The sequence below is a fragment of the Molossus molossus genome, unplaced genomic scaffold, assembly GCF_014108415.1.
Source record: "Molossus molossus isolate mMolMol1 unplaced genomic scaffold, mMolMol1.p scaffold_m16_p_1, whole genome shotgun sequence".
NCBI lineage: Eukaryota > Metazoa > Chordata > Mammalia > Chiroptera > Molossidae > Molossus > Molossus molossus.
Window position 1 is genome coordinate 89768879 of NW_023425344.1, and position 17907 is coordinate 89786785.

Genomic DNA, 17907 nt, shown 5'->3' on the forward strand with positions numbered 1-17907 from the left:
TCCCGGTCAAGGCACATATCTGGGTTTCAGGCTTGATCCCTAGTAGGGGGTGTGCAGGAGGCAGCCGATTGATGTTTCTGTCTCTCCCTCTCCCTTCCTTTTTGTCTAAAAAATAAAAGAAAAATCAATAAAAACATGTTGTTGTTTTTTTTAAAAAAAGGAATGTCTATACAGTTTTTCATAGTATCCTCTACATAGTAAGTAAATAGTTGAGGCAAAATCCACCATCGCCAACCTACAAATGAAAGAAATCTTAATTCTTTAAAGGCAGACTCAAAGACCATCATCTGTGCAGGTGTACCACCTGGACACCTAGGAGTCACTCCTAATTCCCTCCCTCACACACCCCTACATTAATTCAGCCTTAGGGTCCTATTGCTATTATCTTCTAAACATATCTCAAAGCTCACCGGCACTGACTCATCTCTTAAACAGGCATTGATATCAGACATTCAGGGTCTTTGCAATTCCTCCACTTCTAATCCATACTCCACAGTGCTACCAAAGTAATTTTCAAATGCTAAGACTGCTCCTGTCATGTCTTTGCCTAAAATCTTCACATGGCAGGGACCCTATCATCTTCAGGATAAATTCAAATTCTCAAGCATATAATCTGTTTATCCCACTCTCCACCCACCCCTGCACATGTAATTTTCTTGCTTTACCCCAAATGTGCCATGCTACCTCATCTGCCTTCCTTCCAAAACTATTAACTAGGCCACATTTTACGTGACTGGCAAGATCTTGCCTTTGTAGATCTTACATTCTTATGGTTGGTAGGTAGGTAGATGGTTGATAGATGACAGATAACAGAAAGATAATTAATTGATAGAGAAGTAGGTAGATGATAGATTATTGACAGACATGTTTGATAGAGAGATACTGATAGATGACTGACAGACAGGAAGACAGATAATTGACAGAGTGTTAGGGTGATGGCAGCAATGGATACAAATGAATCAGGATGGGGAAGTGTAGGGATCGTGTGTGAGGTAATATGGCATTTTACCATTTTATTTGTGTGATCAGAGAATGCCTTACGACAGCAGTCACATCTGAGCAGAGACCTGATGAGGGTAAGGAAACCAAGAGTGTGCATATAAGAGGGAAGACCATCCGAGGCAGAGAACAGGCAGTGTAAATGGCCCTGCAGCAGTCAGGTACCTTTGTGCTAAAAAACCACCCAGGATGCCAGTGAGGCTGCAGAGGAGGGGTAATAGGAAAGACGAGATCATGGGGCAATGAAGCCAGACCGCGCACACGATAGGTTGTTATGGCTCATGACTCGCACTCGGAGAGCAATGGAGCCGCTGGGAGAGGAGCGGAGGAGGGTTGCCAGTTGGCACGTACTTAGGAACTCAGAGTGAGGCGCGGCGCCCGCTCGGAGACCACACGACACAGGGACATTTGCCTTCACACATTAACCTGCAGTTCACTGGTCTGGCTCCTCCCTGGACTGTGAACCCTGGAGGGGCGGGGGAGGCTGTGCTTACTTTCTCTGTAGCTCTCCAGCATCAAGCAGATGAGGAAGAACAATGCATCTTACTCCTCGGGGGCTGGGCGCTCGGCTGCAGCTCCAGGACTGTGCTGGCCACTGGAGGGGCTGAGTTAGTCTTTGACGTTAGGCCTGGAACCCAAAATTCTGGCACAGGGAAGGGGTGATCTTAATGACTGGGCAGAAAGGGCAACCAAGTGAGAGGAAATAGAATGATGCAGAGGGAATGGAACATGGGCACCCAGACAGATGCCCGCAGGAAATAAAGCCACAAGGCCAGGAGCCTGTTAGAACTCTGCGGGCAGGGGGCGGGGGGAGCACCAAGTGCTCACATCCGGTCTGGGGCTCGACCTGGAGAGGACTGACACTGGCTGCAACTTTTGTTCGAAGCTCCTCCACCTCACAGTGATGTGGGTGAGGAATTAAGAGCAGGGCTTGAGGTAGGCTGAACCCAGATGGTCTAGTTTCCTTTGCAGAGGACTATGCTGACCACGTTTCTACGGACTAGTGAAAATAACCCTTGAAGTTACGCTTGAGTCTTCTTAGCCCGCACGCCCCCTCCAGTGTGCTGCTCTCCCACATCCTCTCTCTGCCTGCAAAGACGGAAGGCGATGTGCACAGGTGAGCTGACATATACCAGAGGCCCAGGAATCACCATCCCTGCTGTGCTAACCTCTCTCGGACTTTTACTGTCTGACTGTCTGTCCTACCTTGCCCCTAAATAACCAGGAGGACTTGCAAGACACAGTGCACCTTACCAAAGGCCATATAAACCCCAGGAGGGGTTTATTAGTCCCACCCCTCATCATCAGGAAAGACAGATAATGTGGGATATAGACTTGCTAGGATTTAACTTCCATTTAAATTTTAAAAATTAACACAGAGTTAAAGGTTAGAAATGGATGCAAGATTAAACCTTTGTGGCAAGAAGGCAGATGAGAAGGAAGACAAAGCCAGATGTGCACCGTTTTGGTGAGCTACTCACTGCAGCATCATTAATAATCACATTCCTGCCTCAACTTCCCTCTTCTCATCTACAGAACAGAAATAAGAGCGCAGGACTAGCTTCTGTGAGAACTGAAGACACTGGCGATCGTAAACATGTGTCTTCATGTGCGGTCTACAGGTATGTCTACTGTATGTAGGGCTGTGGGACCACGTGTGTCTGCTGTATGCAGGACCATGTGGGTATCTACATGTGTGCGTCTACGTGTACACGTGAATATAAAATACTGGGAGCAGCTGAAGACAAAGGAGTGAACGGAAACAGCTCGCAGCAAGCTGACACACACGTGCCTGCCTCCACTCTCCTCGTGATCGGGAAGGGGTCTCTGAGGTACCTGCATGGCTACGATGGGTTCTTGACATACGCTGGGTTAAAATACCTCTGAAAAACAGAAGGTGGATTTAGGAACAAACTCCTGCCTTCATCCCAGCCCCAAGCACTGACCCGCATCAAGGCCTCTCGAGAGGGGCTGAGAAGGCAGGAAGACCAGCGTGAGGCTGCACCTGGCTTTTCCTCCTTTCTCGAGTTTGTTCCTCTTGTTTGTGCAGATGGCTACTCCTGATGCCATGAGATCTGCCTCACCGCTTCATCCCTCCAGGAAGTCAGTCAGACGGCTCCTTACTATCTGTAAGTGGTGGTTTGTCTCATAAGCCCCCATTGGCGGAAAGATTCGCGAAACATGGACCCTCCCAAGCCTGGATGAACCGGCTGAGCTACTTCATCGGCTGCAGTCTCAGCTTCCTCTTCTGCAGCGTGCAGCAGTAATAAGCATTTGGCCTGTTGGGCTCCGCAGTTAGAGTGTAGGCCCGTGAACCGGAGAGGCCCAGGTTCGGTTCCCGCTAAGGGCACGTACCTCGGTTGCAGTTTGTCCCCGGCCCTGGTTGGGGTCGTGTGGGTGGCAGCCACTCGATGTGTCTCTCTCACATCGATGTTTCTCTCTCTCTCTCTTCCCCCCTCTCTCCCTCATGCTCTACCTGAAAATAAATGCCCAAATGTCCTTGAGTGAGGATTAAAAAAACAAAATGAAAACTGAGTGAGACGACGTCTGTGAGGCCTTCATCCAACATGAAGTGATATACAAATGTGCAACTAGGACGTCAGAAGCAGCAACGCCCTGTGCCCCGAGCCGGTGTCCCAGCAACACTTTCCAGTCTTTTCCTTTTAAAAATTAGAGTTAGGGAAGCAGGTAAAAGCAACTTTAATCTAGATGGGGGGGGGGGGGGAGGCAAATGTCTCAAAAGGTAATTAAAATACTAATCACAGTACACATTGTCTGAGCTAAATTAATGAACTAACGTCAAGCCAGCCAAACCCAGGTGATGATTACAGTAAAATGGAATTACCCAGACAGTGCTCTCGTAGACAGCATCATAAAACACAAAGGCAATAAAAGAGGACATATACAATTTTAAGGATTTTGGTTTGTTTGTTTTTAAAACAGTACTTGAAAAACAGAAATCACTGAAGTTAAAGGAGAAGAAAAATTATACTAGCAATGAACATTATAAAAATTAAAACCAAACTGTTGAACAGTGACACCTAAAAAAATAAAATTTGGTTCATGAGCAGTTACTATTTTTAAAATGATCAAACTCTAAATCGTGAACAACACTATCTGTAAAAATGTGAAAATAATTGCTGTTTACTGAATGTTAATGTATACCCTGGACAACGTCTGTGTATGAGGTAGGATGTAGTCATTCTACCACCGACATTACAGAGCAGGGGACTGGTGACCTCATGCTGCATTGGTGTCTTACCCGACCGATAGCGCTCATCTCGCGACCCTGAGGACCTTCGGCGGTGATAGCGAGAGGAAGAGGAAGGAGTAACCGGAGCCCGGCGCTCTGGCGGCAAAGCTTGATCCACCCCTGGGTTAAGGAAAATAGCAAAGTAAGGTGAGGCTTTACTTGGTACGGGCGTTAATTGGTAGGATACAGCCCTGACTCGCTGCGTTCCCACGGCCGAGCTAGAGCGCACCTGGGAGTGGGCACAGGGACCTCACTGACGATGACCAGGAAAGTGGGAAGTGTCCAGGGCGGGGCAAGACTCACACCCAACACTACAGCCTTCAGAACCGGCGCACGGCCCTGCACATCACAGTGTCTAACTCGTCATGGGAAGGGATGCCAACTGAGCCACATGCAACGTCTGACATCTTCAGGGTTTGGATGAAAAAAAGAAAATGGAGCCCAAAGCACAGAATCCAGTAATGATCTTACATACAAAAAGTGGGAAAAAATACTGGGAAAAAATTACAAAGTACATTTGTCATTAAAGATAACTTTACATCTTATAGGACATGTTAACAATATAATTCAGGTAACTAGGATTGAGAATAAGCTCCACTCTTGTTCATTCAAAACTTCTAACTCTCTGGAATCTTACTCCATTTGAAGCGACATGATTGAACAAATTGTGTTTCACTATGGTTCTGATGAAGTACCCAAAACACTACGGTCAGATAAGAATGATTCAGTGGGCACTGGTCAAATGCTGACCTATATCTGGCGATCACAATACCTATTATACTTCAGAACCGGAGCAGTAAAAGCACAGCCTAGATCAAAGCAAGCACTATGGGAAAGATGAATCATTACAGTCCGAAACGAGGAAATTCTGAGCACGGAGCATTCAACACTGCTACTTCTTCAGAAACGGGCCAAAAATACTTGACAGTAAACCACAGACAGCAATTTTAACAAAACGGTGTTCAGTCCCTGGTTGTCCGTGATGGCTCCAGGAGAGTCATTTGTCCCTGGGATTTAATTTTCCGCTTATGGTGATTTCTGTGCCTCAAAAAATTTTTTTATCTTCACTGAGGATGTGGTTTTTTAAAAAAATTTTTTATTGATTTTAGAAAGAGAGGCAGGGGAAGAGAGAGAGAGAAAACATCGATGTGAGAGACAAATATCTATTGGTTGCCTACTGTAAGAATTGAACCTGCAACCTTCTGGTGTATGGGATAGCACTTCAACCAACTAAGCCACCTGGTCAGGGCTGCACCTCAACTTTGGAGGGCATGTGTGTGGGTCCCACACTAAGTTAACTATTAGCATTGTGGAAACGACACCTAGGCTGTAGCTACTGTCGGGTTCGGTGAACTTCATCTGGCATGTCAGCATCATTACTGAACAATTCTTAATGACTGGAATGTCTGCGGCTACCAAACCTCTTCTAGTTATCTACAAAGGATGTTTTTTAAATGATCTTTTAAAAAACTTTATCTAACAGATACACAGAAATCAAAGAATACTATTAAATCATATGATGAAAAACAGTTACCTTTTATTTACATTCATATTTATAAATATGGATTTATAGTCCTACTTAGTTGTCCATTTTAGACAACTCTCCCTTGCACCACCCTGGCCATCACTATCCCGTTACTGGGATTATGAGTCAGTAGTGTGCTATGAATACCTTCCTATTTTACACTTTTTTGTTATTCTGGAATTAATATATGTATCTTTTTATTCCATTCTCTTGATTTTCAATGTACCTATTGCTAATCTTTCAAAATTGCCCAACAGCACTGAAAAACTCTTTCCAATTCTTTTCTCCCTGTGGTAAACACTGACAAGTGTTTTAGTTTTTAATTCAATTTCCTTTTCTTTGAAGACCTCCCTCTTGGAATCGCCTCTGGCTCTAATCCCAGCTGGTTGGCCTGGACTTGCTATGTAACTGCCATATTTCAAGTCAGAATTCTAAGCAAAATTATTTGTGACTTCAAAAATTTATTTGTATAAATATATTTGAAAATTATTTGTATTCATTGCTTTTCATATCAATTATTGTTGATGGAAAGTTAAATACCATTCTGATGCTATAATCTTTATATAAAATCTGTTTGTTTTCTCCTTCTCCGTCAACTTTTGCCGTTTCTCCTTTATTCCCATCAGAGGAACTGCAGGCCGTGCTTTCTTCTTTTGGCGGCAGCATCACCAGATCTATTCCCAGTAGGTCTTTTATCTGGGCTCTTCCACTTGCCCAAAGATGAGGCCTCTGGTCTCCCGTCTTTTGACCGAAGCAGCATCCATCATTCCCGGCTGGAGCTCCTCCCTCCCTCCAGTGTGCGTGCTCTGATTCGGTGAACTCTGGGGTCAGTACCACTTACAGCCCTGAATCTGGAGGCTCCTAGTCCCTGTCTCCAGAGAACAACTCTCACTGGGGAGTGGGAAGGACATGGATCACCTGCTTTCTGGATGCTGTGCCTCCCCCACCCTGAGGTTTCATCAGCGTCTTCATCTGCTGCCTCCCCTCAACCCTCAGCTGAGAAAGGCACCTTCCAAATTGCAGAAACCTGTCACTGCTTCTTCCCTTCTCCTGTCCCGTGGCTTTACACTTTACCTGTTTACTGACGTCTTCGTGCAGTACTGGAAAGAACAGCTAAATGGACAGTATGGAGTGGCCGGGGTTACACAGTGACTGATATGTATATACACTTAATGTCGCACCTCCATTCTCAGTACTGTTGCCTTTCCAGTTCATTCAAATGTGCTTCCTGGAACTACGTTCAACCTGGACCGCCTCTGGCTCCCTAGGTGGTCGTGTACTTCCTCTGAGACGCACCGTCCTAACACTCACACACTGGACCAGCACTGCCAACCGGCAGGGTAGTGCTCACCCGTGTGTGGGCCCACACCTCAGTCCTCGGAAAGCTAATATGCAACAACACTGTCGACATTTACTCTTTTGTTGTTGTTTATCTTCACCTGAGGATATTTTTCCCACTGATTTTTAGAAAGCGTAGAAGGGAAGGGGGAAAGGAGAGAGAGAGAAACATCTAATTGATGTGCGAGAGACACATGGATTGGTTGCCTCCCCACACGTCCTGACTGGGGCCAGGGACTGAACCTGAGAGCCTCCGGTGTGTGGGCCAACACTCTAACCACTGAACACACTGGCCAGGGCTCAACATTTACTTTAACAGGCCGAAATACAAAATTTACAAAACAAAAAGTTTTAAAAATAAATAAATAAGTCTGACAAAAGGATACTAGCTTTAATAGGTAACCAGCAACAGGATATTAAAATAAACTAAAGCATCAGTATGTATATTTCAGCCACCAGTTTTCATCTGACTTCACTGTGAATGAAATTTGAAGTGGCTGAAAGGTACATTCTAACAAGAAAAAGCCGATTGTCAAATATGCGACTCCAAAGCAGAAGTCAACCTGTTACCATGGAGGACCCAGGGGCAGCAGTGGAGGGAGGGGTCCTTCTCATTATCTGTCATTAGGATTTGACCAAAGGCCACTGCTGAGATGGGTGCCTTCTTGGTGACACTAATACACAAAGAATTAGTGAAACACCATTATAGCTCAGCATCCAGCATAGCTGGGGTCTCACTTTCATACCATGATTGAGAACTACCTCTCAGGTAAACTGCAGGCCGACCAGAGTGTCTACAACAGAGGCAGGCCGAGAGAGGTCCCTGGGAAGGTGAGGTGTCCCGAGGGAGGTGGGGTAACTGTCCAAAATCATAGCAGGCGGGGGGGGGGGGGGTGCAAAAACTAGTTCCCTCAAATAACAACGTGATAAGAATTAAGACTGGACTCTTTCTCCCACATTTAATGAGCACCAAGTGCCAGGCCCTGGCCTAGCTTCAGATCCCCCGTGGACCGAGAGGAACTGGCCAGCGGCATCATGATCTGGAGATGGGGCCCCAGCTGGCTGTTGTCAGCATCTGTGGCCCTGGGCCTCAGTTTACCATCTTTACATGGAACCGATAAGAATTGCTAACACTTAATTGCACTGTTCTAAGCCCTACACATTTGTGAGTTTGTTTCATTTATTAACATAACCATATGAGATAGGTGCTGTTACTTCTGCCATTTATTGATGAGGAAACACAGGTCCAGAACTGGGGTCTGGACTCAGGTAGCCACTCCCTAGCAGCATTTACATATTTGCCTGCAGCTGCCCTTTCCCTTTGCCGGGGGGGGGGGGGGGGGGGGTCTCCTCCCGGAGCTCCCAGGTGCCCGCCGTCACTCCGGTGACGAGGTCCTCGAGGCCGTGTGGCAGCGCCGTACTCCCAGTACAAGAATTACTGGTTACACGAACAACATCCAGCTGGTGCCTCGACACCACAAAGAAGTATTTTTGTGACTTTATTACAAAATTATTCATTCAACAGCAATCTTACAAGGGAAGATGGAAACAGGTACCCTTTCACTGTTGCCCAGGAATGAACTCAGCTGACAGCTGTTGTCTGACACAAGTTGTGCCCATCAGATCCTTACTGGGGAGACGGGCAAGATGAGGTGACCTCTGTCTTGTTACCTACCCACCCCCACATGGGCCGAGCGCTGCCCCTGCCCGCAGGATGGGCTCAAGAAACACATCTGAACCAGTAAGTGACACTTTCGAGACTCGTGCAGAGGCTGGAAGGCTTCAGCTCGAATATGACAATGTCCGTGAGTGTTTTGTTTTTCCTCTAGAATTGCAATGGGACTATAAAAAATGTTCCAAACCCGAGGAAGACACCCTAAGTTACAAAGAGGAGAGAGGAGACAGAAGGAAAGCTCAGGAAGAGAAAGACACCCCCAGGCCTTCGCTGAGCTCCCACCTTCCCAGGACGGCCAACGTCTGCAGGTGGCATTCCTCCCTCTCAAACTTCCACATGCCGTGAGTCCTCTCTTCTTCACCCCGCCCCATCCTGAAGGTTAGGAAAGCCATCGGGCCTAGCGCTGGGCCACCTGGAGCCCTCACGGTCAGATGCGACCTGCTGCTTCATCTCCGTCCCCGGGGCTCCCACGCATCCCTCCAGTCTGTCCCTGCTTCAACCTGAGCAGGGCTCTGCCCAGTTCATTTCCCAGCATCCTATCGACCAGAAAACAAAGCCCAGACGCCTTCACCTAAACTACAGTCTCCCCCAGCATCACACCTGCCACCCACCCACTCAGCCACCTCTTCCACTCAGCCCTCCAGGTTCCGACCAACAGGAACACTCACCATTCCTGAGTTTTACCCTGTCCTGTCGCGCTCTCTCCTCCACATGCTCTTTCAAGCCCAAAGGGAGAGAAAGCAGAGAAATTGGCCATTTCTATTAGCACTTCAATCAGTTACTTCCAACACATGATCAAGAGAGGATTTCCAAAGGAAATTCCTAACACCGTGGTTTTGTCCCTAAACAATCCATCCGTTTCAGATGAATGAACAAATACAGTCCCTTTGTGAATCATGATAAACTAGACACCGGAAATCACACTGTCCTGAGGGTAAGGGGACAGTCACTGTTGCGGTGACACAGTGCGGAGCTCAGGCCAGGAGACCTGCCGTGCAGACTTGTGGTTACTCAGGATGTGGAATGTTCTGGGAAGAGTTTGGACTTCCAGACTGCTATAGTAAGAGAATACACTGAAAATCTAGGTTTCTCAGCACATTTTTAAAAGAAGTCATGGTTAAGTGAGAATGCATGTGGGAGTTGACCCTAGAGGACCAGGTCCATGTTCCGGTCTGTTCTCACTAATCATGGAACTGGAGGCACCATTCGGCCTCTAAACGCTGGGTGTCAGGATGTCCTGGCACAGAGGTGGACAAGCACGTGGGAGTGATCTGCTCACAGGGCCCTCGAGGAAACCCTAGCATCTCCTGGTCGCTCTCCCCTGGGCACGGTGTCTGGGGAGCCTCCCAGGCGTCCTGGGCTTCAGGACTTGGTCAAGCTGCCAAAGACTCTTCCCTATTTCAACTCTGCACAAAAACAATTTCTGAGCCGCCCACTCTCTTCCAGTACCTGACTGAACGTCCACAGCAGCACGTCCTAGAACAGGTGAAATCGGGGACTCTGCCAGAAGTAAACACTTCAGCTGCTGGGCGTGCAGATGAGCAATCACTACATTTGCTTTGTTGGCTCAGAGGACACCACGAAAGAGACAGAACTTTCACTACAAGTAACCTGTCCCCAAGCACACCAGCCTAATTCTTCATGACCGCCACCGTTGTTTCTATCTCATTCTTCACTAACACAAACCTCTGCCATTAACCAGTACGAACTGGCCAACCACTTTCCTATGAAAACACTTTAATCTGATTATCAGCTCATGACTCAGAAACGTGGAGAAGACCGGGAGCTGGAGCAAGTTTGACAAGCGCCATCCACCCGTCGTGGGTACGTCTGCGCCTGGTTCCGTGTCCGAGCACTCGGTCTCCCCTGACCGGGAGGGTGAGTGTGGAGGCAGTGAGTGCCTATGGTCAGGATCGAGGCATCAAGTTTCTGCATTTTTCTTACATCTTATAGATACGAGCCGGTTCCGACGCAGGCGCCCTTCTCACCATCCAGTGGACGCTCCACCTTAACTCCCAAGGCCTCACACGAAGAAGCCTAGATGTGCTCTCTTTAACTTCTGACATCTGGGGCAGGACCCTGACTGGTTCAATGTCACTAAAAATAGCAGGACATTCACATGATCAAACCACAGCTGCCTGTGATAAAACAAGCATATTTCTTAGCCCACTCAGTGCAACAAATTGTGCGTCAAGATCACGACCACTGCGCACCTGGGATACAGGTAATTTACCGTTAGCGGATGAAAGCTGGTTTCCAGTAGGAATTCGATCTGGGAAGAGTCAATGTTAAGCCGCAGACAGGCACCACCAATATAAATTACCTGCATTTCTCCTGTTCTGGGACTGAACCGGTGTCCCACACCAACCACCATGAACAAATGGCACAGTGTGACTCCTGAACCAAACCATCCCGCTCCGGGGACAGAACACAGGCCCGGCGCCCAGGTCAGGATGAGCAGACATGGCGCCCGTGCCCAGGGAGATTGTGGCTCTTGAGGCAGAATGAAAGCATGCACCGAACTGAGCGCCCAGCACCAGAGCAGCTCAGTGCTGCTGATTTAACGAGAAGAGTCAGGCAGACTGACCATGCTCGGGAAGGCCAGCTTCACTCCTGAAGAACCCAGAGCACGACGGCATGTGTTTCAGGTTTATGCCCTTAAACACGGGCTGAGACAGTGCTTCATGTCGTGGGAGACCAAAGAGCAAAGTCCACAAACGCTGAGTGTGCCGAGAACAGGTACGTAACTTCTTCCTCACGGCCCAGCTGAAGACACTTGCTTGGGTCGGAGGCGGCTTCCTCGGGGCCCTTGCAGGAACAGGATTACGAAGGCTGGGATCCTCAGGAACAGCACTGAACACCGGATTCCTCCAGCTGAACTCCGAAATTAGCAGTAAAATGAAATTCAGCTGATTGACTGTGCGGAGGTTCAACATCAAGTTATCCTTTAACCTTTCAGATATGGAAACAGTGATCAGCACCTGACATACAATTTGCCATTTAAATGCATCTGAAGGAGAAATCATGATAAAACTGTCATCTCGGGAAGAGGCAGTCCAGGTCCGTTTGCTGACGTGTTTGGGCATCACCAGGCTAACACTGGGCTTCATGCTCCTTGGGTCCCTCAGGTGGCCTCACTGCTCACCTGGGGGCACCTGGTGGGGGATACCTCAGGCACCACTCCCACAACCTGCAGTTGTGCAGGGAGCCGGGGCTGCAGTGGCCAGTCTGTCAGATGCAGACATACTTCCAAGTTCATCCACACAGTTCCTCCTTCAACAGAGCCCTGCTAAATGACCACTACTGCAGGTTAGGGTGGGGTGGAATCACCAAATAGTCAAGCACAACCATCCATTACAGTACTGTAGGAATGTCCGAAGTGGGATGTCGTGAAATCGGATTGGAGGGTCTGTCCTAACTGGAGGGGCCACAAAGGAATCCGAGTAGAAGCAACACTTGAACTGAGGGTTGGATATGCAGGTGCAGGTGAGGGCAGATGGCCCACGTGGACATCAGAGGAGCGGAAGGTTCGAGGAGCTGAGAAGAGACCAGGCCGCCGCGGGCAAGGCCCTCGGACACAGCCGATCTCCACCCCATGCAGGGCCATCTGCCATCTCCAGCAGAAACAGAGGCAGACGAAATCACCTGGCCAGGCCTTCCCTTCTCTGAGGATTTTTCCATGGATCCCACAGCCGATTCCCAGGACACAGGAAGGACAGAGACAGACTCGCCCTCTGGTGACCTTCACAGATCACCAAGACTGTCACAACGACTCATCCTGGCAAATCCTTGTGACTGAGCACAGAGTTGTCTGGCTGTGGAAGAAAACTCAGGCTGGGCCTGGAGAAGACTAAATCTCCATAAACCACTCACCACTGAGAAGCATTTGATGGACAATCGTGGAGAAAGCCGGATCTAACTAATATGTGTGTTAGGAGAAAGGGGGACTATGTTTGGGCAAGGAACGTTTCACTGTTTCTGGTGACCCTAGAATTTTACTACTTTATGACACCAGGGTTCTCTGTCCTGAAGTCAGTGAAGACAACTATAATTTCTCTTTTCACAAGTTGTATCAGGTTTAGAGAATAAAAGATGATTTTGAAAGAGACACTACATAACCAAAAACTATAAGAGGACCCATACCAAATGGTTCTAAATAACATTATCTCTTTGAAAATGGTTTTCAATATATTCTTCCTGACCCTTTCCTTCATTAAATATGTCCCTTTTCATTTTTCTTTCCAGATTCCAGCACAACTGTTCCCACACAGATGTAAGTAAGCACTCAACGTCGTGCTCCCCAATCATGTGCATCTTTCAGGGGAAGCCGAGTCACACAGACGTTCTGTGAGCCACTCGCTTCTGCGCAGAAATGGAAACAGCCCGCTCCCTGAGCACCTGCCCCGGGACGGGCTTGGTGGCTCCAACCCGAGGCAGCGGTTTTTGCTGAATGCCTGTGCAAACTGTTCTAATGCAGAATTGTGCGTCCCAGACAAGCACATGGAACTATCTTTAGAATACTTTCTGAAGAAGTCTTAGAATTTTCTCTAATAAATAAAAATTATGTTAAAAAAAAAATTTAAAACGTAAACCCCTTCTAAGGAAGGTATATGGCAGGATAAGGGTGACTGAAAAAAGAAATCAAGACGTTTACACAAAGACCCTAAAACAAAATAATTATTTCTGAAACGGAGCTAGAAAACACTCTGATGTAGATCTACCTGCTCTCCTCACTGCTTCCCAGAGACGAAGTTTCGTACGTGTGAGTATTTCCTCACCCGGGACAGCTTCTCAGAAATAAACATTGCAGTAAAAGCTGTAAACTTGCTGGGCTCCCAGTCCCCCCTCCTGACACCCCGAACCACGTCGTCCCCCTCCCAATGGGAACGGTGGGCCCCGAGGTCCACGGAGCAGCGACCCCGAGCAGGCTCTCCCCACTTTTCAATCAGGTGCGTGAGGCTCCCGTAACTGTGAAAAGGACCTCACAGCTAACGCCGACTCCACCACCCGCCCACTGATGGTCCCTTCTTCCCGCGAGGACCGTCACTCTCTCTCTCAGCAAGCAGCTCTGAGGGACCAACAGAAGCTGCAGTGGGGTAACCAGGCCTCGGGGCTAATTGTAACATTCAATTTTCTCTTTATTATTTGTACATGATTTTCAAACAACGTCTTTTATTCAGAGGTAAAATCCTGAAGACAAACCCCAAACCTACAAATGTACCTTTTCTGGTTCTACTAAAGGTTGCACTGAACTCACCTTTTTGGGCTTCTTGTATTCAAAATAGTATCTACTAATGTAATTCTGACCTCTGAGGAGCCTCACCTCTAGGAATGCGTTCGGTGGGCTGTGGGCTTCATTCTGTCAAAGCCCGTGACCCCGCCCTCTGGGGAGCAGGGTGGACGGCTGCAGCTCCCCTCCCTCAGCAGGTCTCAGAGGCCAGGACCTGCTCATTCTTCCTTTACTGAGGTGTTTGGCTATGAGACAAAGGTCAGCAGAAGACCAATAATTTTAAGAAGAATTTTATGATTTGTCATGCATTCTTCTTTTTCAAGTGTTTTGTAAGTGGTGCCCCAACCGTAAAGACAGGGTGGTTAAGACAGCATATTCTATTCTAACAGAAAACCCTCGGCGCTGGCCCTGAGTCAGGGAACAGTCATGGTCCCGGGGTCTGTAACAACTCTGCTGTGGCCCCGAAAACTTGCGTGACCTCATCTGGAGACGGGGAGCTCAGGCAGGGCCCCTAGGCCCCCCGACGCTAAGCCCGCTCTTCTGTTTGCAATGGCGCTGGGTGACAGGGGGTCTCTCTCTCTCAGAAAAGTGCGCTCACCGAAACGAAAGTAAAACAGAGGCCGGTTTCCCGCGGTGCTGGCCACCCGCTCCCTGCCGGAGGCTTCTCTGATGTCGCACACCGCGACGGGGCCGGAGTGCGGCGTTCTCCTCGGGGCGCCTTCACCGTGCTGCAGTCTACACCGGGCCACGGCAGCTCCGTTCGCTGCTGTAACAAGCCGGAAAAAAACTAATTAATTCAAACTTTAGTTTTTTGTTTTGTTTTTTTAATTTGTTACAGCGCTGAGCAGAGCTGCCGACCCCATGCAGAACAGCACGAAGAACACCGAAGGGACCCCGCAACACGGTGCCACCCTGAGTGCCCAGCCCACACAGTCAGCCACACTCCTGGCCCCCGGGATGGAGAACCACCTCCTGGGAACTGCTTCTGTTTCACTCTTGTTTGGTAAGGCACAGAGAGAAGAACCCAGCAATGTCGAGCGCCTGCAGCCCACCAGCCAGCCTTCCCCCAAGGTGTGGAGGGGCTGCTTGCTGAAAGGGGTGCACCATCAGGACGGCGGACTCACCGTCACCATGCAGTACTGTTAGAGGACCAGAGAAAGGGGAGGGGGAGACCGCTGGCTCCTCATCGGCCCACACATGCTCCTAACGCCTTTCACATGCAGGCATCAGTCAGCCGAAACCCTGTTCATTTTTACTCAGATACAATAGGGCTTCTTTCTTGTAAAAGTCAGACAACAGGAAATCCAACCCATCAGCTAAGGCAGGCTATTCAACAGGTCCATCTTTATGTTAACTCTCTTAAGAATCAGGGAAGGAAGAAAACAGACAAAATCAAAACAAAGCCACACACACAGCAGAAGCTCCACACACACATAAAGTGTCCTGGAATGCGGGCCCCAGGAGCCCCTCCTGCACATGCCAGCAGAGCACAGCAGGGGGCGCCACAGCCTGGAGGTCACTGCGCTGCGTGCACCTGTGAGCTTCACCCTTCTCCAGCAGGCGAATCCAAACAGCTTTAAAAACTGTTTTAACAGTGGAAACTGTAGCATTCAGGCAGCACCTTCAAAATTTATATTGCTATCATTTCTCCTTGAGTACAGCATCACTTGCATTTACTTTAAGCCATTCCCAAAGCCTAGCCATCTCAAGGTCACCCTCAAATCTAACGGAGCCCCATTACAGCTGTGGTGTGAGAACTCCAGCCTGGCATTGTTTTCTGTTTCTCGAAATGGACGGAACCTGACTCAAGTGCAAAGAGATTCTACAAACCTAGACATGGAGGGCACAGACTTTGTACTTTGGGGAAGAATCCATGTATGTTATAATCATATTTCTAAGCAAAACTAACATTTACTAATCCCAGGCAGGATATTATACCATATTCTAGATTTCTAGATTTGGCCTGATCCCCCAACGACTTTCACAAATGCCTTGGATTAATTTAAACTATAAGCAATAGCAATCATTTTTAACTCCCGAAACCAAAAGTCATGTTTAAATCGTAACTTCTCTCACCTTTTTTTATAATTATAGCATTTTGAAGTAATCAACCGTATTAATGCCCTCCACAGATGAAATACTTATTAAGTATATCAGGCACACTTATAGAATACCATATGTGTGTTCTATATTCACAGAATACACATGCAGCCATACGCAGGGCTGGGACAGGGCCAGGCCACGTCAGGAGCGCGGTCTTCACGCGAACCGAGACTAAGAAGGGTTTGCGCTCAGTTCTCTCTTGCACGTTGCCGTTAACTCTTTACACTAGATAATGTATCATCAAAGTTTACGTACTCGGAGGCTGCGGCAGGTAGGCGCCAATTAATTTCGACCTCTTCTTTTCATATCCTTTTTGGGTGATGTCACCTGTAAGAGAAGGAAAAAAAATTCAGAACGGTCCCCACGGGTACAGCTGATCACTCCAAAGAGTCTAAGAAGACAGATAGCCCCAAATGCACTTTCTGTTTCCCTTAATAATTATAATTTAAAAAGAAAACGCTTTAGTCATTCTCCTTTTCTCCTGCCCTCAAACAAACAAAAATGCTTGCCTGGCCTTCCTCCCAAGGTTTTGGCTCTGACGGGGCCCAGAGTCAGATTCTTGCGATCTTATTCACGTCTGCCAGAGCAGGGACCCCCCAGTCTGCACGGCTCTCATTAACTTAATCAACTGCGGACTGTGCAGGTCCATGACGGTGACAGCTGCCCAAAACCATTACTGATTAGCACCTTCTTCCAGTAATGAGATTTTTTTTCTAATCAGGCGTGTCAGTTCCAAGGACTTTAAACTGCTAGGGTATTTTTGAAAAAAAGTGATTTAGACCAAATCGAACATTGAGTAAAAAATAAAAGCTAAAGAACATGGAGCCTATGGACATCCAAAATCCATGAGCAAGGTGCTTATCAATAAAACAAGAGTTAAAAAGCCAAAGCCAGAGTTTCACATGCAGAAGAACCGGGGCTGTCATCACCATGCCGACGTTCTTTCTGTGTGCAGAGCACATGGGACAAAATAACCCTTACGACACACAACAGCCTTTCCAAGTATAGGTTAATGCACACAAAATACTAATTTCCCCCTTGAATTTCTTAGAATCTGCTAATTTTTTTCCTAATATTCGGATCAAGCCATTATTCCCAGAAGACCCAAACAACTTGTGTTGGAATAAAAATGTAACAAGCAAATGAAAAGTTATTATGGGTCATACACAAATTCGTAAATTTGCTTTTTCTAGTGAGGTACGCTCACTTGCTCACTTAACTTGGTCAGACCATAAAGCCCCCTCACTGTTTAATGTCTCAATGCAACTCACAGCTCACCGCCGAGTCCTGTCCACCCCACAAAACACATGACTAATTTTTAAACACGGAGCCACACACAGCAGAGAGAGATGGAAAACGCATTCTGCTCTTGGCTGATGAGCATGTCTGATGCCACACCTACGTGGGCAGCTGCCATCAGTGGGCTGATCAGACCATCACAGGCCTGTCATGCTCTGCACCTGCGTCCATTCACCACTTGGAGCTGGCGCTGTTTCGTCCTTTTAAAAAGACCCCATCGAATCTGTTTTTTAAAAATGTCCAAAATACCAGCACCCTAAATACCCACATGTATGTGCACTCTACGACAGTTTTCTGGTCGATCAGGACGAGGGACAATGAGCACAGGGAGCCGCTGGCTGAGAAGGGCTCTCACATCTTACCCCGCCCCCTTCTGACTTCTCTCTAGCCACCAATTTAATTTTCAAATGGCGTGTGGCAAGACTTTTTAAAACGTGCATTACCTGACTATTTAGTCAGAGACACTGACCTCTCTTAGGCTGTCA

General features: G+C 47.7%; 1 protein-coding gene across 2 annotated transcripts in view; it reads right to left on the reverse strand.

Annotated features, from left to right (window-relative positions):
* The window catches only part of DIP2C (disco interacting protein 2 homolog C), a 214807-nt gene that overhangs the window by 190906 nt on the left and 5994 nt on the right, over positions 1–17907 (reverse strand). The window contains exons 2-4 of one of the 2 annotated variants that reach the window (XM_036260201.1): positions 16379–16450; positions 14619–14786; positions 4262–4372 (exon numbers count right to left, since the gene is read on the reverse strand). In XM_036260201.1, the coding sequence (XP_036116094.1) occupies positions 4262–4372; positions 14619–14786; positions 16379–16450 (351 nt within the window). The remainder of the gene's footprint in view (positions 1–4261; positions 4373–14618; positions 14787–16378; positions 16451–17907) is intronic. The other variant, XM_036260212.1, reaches the window with a different exon arrangement.